This window comes from Silurus aristotelis (genome assembly GCF_946808225.1).
Source record: "Silurus aristotelis genome assembly, chromosome: 3".
NCBI classification, from domain to species: Eukaryota; Metazoa; Chordata; class Actinopteri; order Siluriformes; family Siluridae; genus Silurus; species Silurus aristotelis.
Window position 1 is genome coordinate 23,548,678 of NC_139576.1, and position 4,019 is coordinate 23,552,696.

Sequence of the window (4,019 nt, forward strand, 5' to 3'; positions counted from 1 at the left end):
ACAATACTACAAATTATGCATGCTGTATAGGCATTTGTTTTCTGGCAGATGTTTCCAAGCAAAAACATATCTCTCTGCTAGTGTTGTGAGTTATATCCATTACTATGTCAAAGTCAGAAAAATATTTATTTTGGTGGCAAACAATATTGAGGGGACAATATAGTACATGATGACCCTTTTTCTGTTAAACACAGTTTCCCATCATTATTGCTATTGTTCACAAATCACACAAAAGAAAAGAGTTAAACATTATGACATCTGTCCAATTTATAGGTATAATTATTTGACTTTATTGTTGAACTGCATAAATATGAAGTTCATGGCTGTTTGACTAAAATGCAATTGATGTTCTGTAGATTTTTTAACCATTATTTTTTGCTAAATAGTAGATTTTTTTTTACAAATTACTCTAATTACATTGCTAATTTATTTAAATAAGCAAAACTGCACATAATAGGCTTTGTAATGCACTAATAATAATCATGACCCTTATCATTATCTTATTAAAATTAGTATTATTAGAATAGAAATATAGACATTTTCACTTGCTATGACTTCAGTACTTCTAATAATATAATACAAATACACGTCAGATGGATCGGATGTAAATTTATTCCATCAAAATAATGTTCTGAAAAACAGCGGGTAAACCTTTTTTGCAACTCAGCATAAGTTCTCATCAAATATGAACTGAATTTTTTTTGAGTGCCTATCACATGTGAATTTGAAATTTCATGATTTAGCACAACTATTTCACAGAAATACCACATTACCGTTTCCATTCTTGCCTATCAGAGTTTCATTTTGAGGTCAGCTCAAAATGGTTCGTTAAAACTCTGGTTCGGATTGTTCATTTTGCTGATTTGTTGCTTTTTTGCAATTGCACGTTCAACGATTTTCCGTCAGTTTCCCTGCAAGCTTGCATCATGCATATGTAAAAATTAGTACTAACAACGGGCAGTTACCGTCAGCTTGAGGTTTTCCTGCCATAGCTGTGATGTCACCAGGGTTTCCATAATAGTTTGAAGATTTCACATAAAAAGAGAACGAGAAATGCCCCCAGTGTTACACAATGTTTGTCTGCGTTATTATACTGATCGTGGGTTTCCCACTGGGACATGGTGAGTACCCTGCATTTTAACTCACTATGGTATTTTATTTGAAATATTAAACAGTTTACTAATACTTTTTTCTTCCTCTGTCCCACCAGCTTTTAGTGTGTCTCAGCCATACTATGCACTGGGAGAAGAGGGGCAAGTGTCTATATATTGCACAGTTAAAGCAAAATTACAGCCAGAAGAAATGCAAGTGACTGTATATAAGGGAATGCATGGAGAAAAAAGGATCTGCAGTGCCTATGTCAACACCTCAAACCCTCACATAGAAACAAATGGTAGAATCTACTGCAGAGGTATTGTAAACAAAGAAAGAGTGGACCTGACCATCTTTGGCTTGAGAGGGGAGGATACTGACCTCTATCGATGCCAAATAGATGTCATCTTCCCACCACCATACATCAGCAGGTATGGGAATGGCACGCTGATCTACATACCAGGTAAGAGATGTTCCAGAATTTAGAATTCGCGTTCTCTTAATTAATTCCACTGTATATTTATGTTTGCCCTCCCATTTACCTGCTTACATGCCTTAGATGTATGTAATTGCAAAATTTATTTATACCTGGACCTTTACCATATTTTATAAACATAATGTGTGAAGACCACCTGCAATTAGATTCTGAATTATATTGCATTTTTGGAGAAAAAAAAAATTATAGATATTACAGATATTTAAATCAGTGAAACATCATATGGACAGAAGAGTGGAGCTTGATTTACAATAGTCTTTAATACTGAATGTCAGTACACACTTACTGTATACTTACCTTATATTTACCCTCACTGTAAACCCACCTTTACTGCACAAGTGTTAGCACTGTCTAGCAGCTAGACATGAAAGTGACAATGTTTGAGTAGTAATTTACTACTGAACATTTTTAACTGACACAGATTATTCAAAATGTTCATAGATATATTTTTTACAATTATTTTTAAATATGTTTATTAAAAGCAAACACAACTGACCCACTGGTCAGAGTAAGTGTTCTACACAACACAACAACATCGGAGTAAATGTACTGTTAAGTCTTTAAAAAGAGAAAGAAAGACACCTTGTCAGAAAACTAGAGGGAGCCAGAGTTCTTAGACCATTCATAATGTCTCTACTTAATGTTGTGGTTTATTCAGTGGAAACGGGGCCTCCCCAACCCACATTTGGATTCAAAACACCACAAAAATAATGTTTCTCGTTGACGTCAGTAACTCCGTGGATGCTTTGATAGGAACTTTGATCTATGAATTGAAGTATTTTGCTTTGAAACTTTTTCCATTTGTAAAAGAACAATAAAACCATCTTCAAATGTCTTTACTGAATTCAAATGCATTTGTTATACTGAATAATGTTATATTTTTCCTCTTCAGACAGACCAGACTGCCCCCCTGAACACACTCAAGCTAGGATTATGGAAACCCCCGAGATCACATATAACCAAACCCTCGCATTTCCCAACATTCTGCTCTTTGCTATTCTCATAACCACCACCATCACCCTCATTCTACAGGTACAGACTATAAAGTACAGTCTACAATCTGTAGACTACTAAGATTACTACTACTACTACAACACTACTACTACTACTACTACTACTACTAATAATAATAATAATAATAATAATAATAATATATTAATACAAACTGCTGTAAGTGTTTGAGATTTTCTACATGAAAAGGAAAGAAATTTGGAAAGCATTACAGTTTGTTTAATTTAGGTTTCCAGTATAACTTTTGCATTTTAACAAATGCCAATCAAATGTTGTTTTTTTTCATGCCCAGGTGATGAAAATGATCCTGACACGACGGAAACCCAATCACATGACACAAACACTTTCACAGAAAGGCGATTACAGGAACTTTTGGTGATATGTACAAAACTTATCAGTGATATTCATCTGAGTTTGCATTACCAAAGATTTATAATATTATATTATTATAGTAATAAATGACAAATATATCTTGTTTTATCTGAAGGTAGATAAAAAAGTCAGCTTTTTGCAAAGCTTCCTGTGCAATTTCTTTCTAATTTTCACTGGAAAAGAAACATTACATGTTTCCTATGGAAGTGTACCCAATGTTGAATTACTGCCTCTCAGTGAATTAAACTCTGTACAAAAAATAAAAATGTCTCAGTTTCCTGTAAGAATTAACCACCATAAGTATTTATTACATCAGAAATGACTTTCGAATACAGGATGGGTGTATTTGAAGAAGAATTGACTCAGACTAGTAGCACCAATCTATTTTTCTATGTGGTTATTGCATTCAGTTGAGTGCAGTGTCTCTGTAACGGTAAGGAGAATTTCACCTTAGTAATGCGTGTCAGATCATGTCAGCAAAGGAAAATAGTAGTTACCTCAAACATTTATGTGACACATACCTAATCATTTTCATTATGTATGATTCACAATAAGCACTATGAATGTTTAATTTACATGTAGTAACAACACATTAGGGACACCTACAGCGTAAATCATCTAACAAAGCAACATAATGAATACTAATACGAGCAGTAGCAGCAGTATGGGTAATCAAGGATGTTTTAAATTTAAAGCAAGTTTCAGAGACCAGATACCTATTAATGAATTAATCTGATGTCTAATCATGATTTAAAAAAAAAAAAAAAAAACTAAGCTTAATTTAAAAAGAAACTGCAAATAATATACATTAAAACTGAACTATACACTGATAAAATATAGCATTACCCATTACAACAGGATTTTGGTCAAAAGTCTAACATCACTTTGTTACTAATTAACCTTCTTATTACTAGCGATTGTTTACCCCTTTACATTCCAGCTTTATAGATATTAATTAAGGGTTTTTTTTTTTTTTAGCTACTTGGACACATTTTGTAGTATATTTAACAGCATATAAAATGTATATTCACAGCAAATATTTAGTATG

General features: G+C 33.0%; 1 protein-coding gene across 1 annotated transcript; it reads left to right on the forward strand.

Moving 5' to 3' along the window:
• The first annotated feature begins 403 nt into the window (after positions 1 to 403).
• On the forward strand, positions 404 to 3,237 carry cd28 (CD28 molecule). The gene is made up of 4 exons (XM_083538083.1): positions 404 to 1,121; positions 1,211 to 1,555; positions 2,481 to 2,620; positions 2,892 to 3,237. The coding sequence occupies exons 1-4, from the start codon at positions 1,073 to 1,075 to the stop codon at positions 2,976 to 2,978; spliced, it is 621 nt and encodes a 206-aa protein (XP_083394209.1). The 5' UTR covers positions 404 to 1,072; the 3' UTR covers positions 2,979 to 3,237.
• Positions 3,238 to 4,019: the final 782 nt, after the last annotated feature.

Bases quoted from the DNA above. Each gene is read 5' to 3' on its own strand.
- cd28 (XM_083538083.1), top strand. From the start codon at position 1,073: ATGTTTGTCTGCGTTATTATACTGATCGTGGGTTTCCCACTGGGACAT. The intron at 1,122-1,210 runs GTGAGTACCCTG...CTGTCCCACCAG, and splicing joins GGGTTTCCCACTGGGACATG to CTTTTAGTGTGTCTCAGCCA. The intron at 2,621-2,891 runs GTACAGACTATA...TTTCATGCCCAG, and splicing joins CCATCACCCTCATTCTACAG to GTGATGAAAATGATCCTGAC.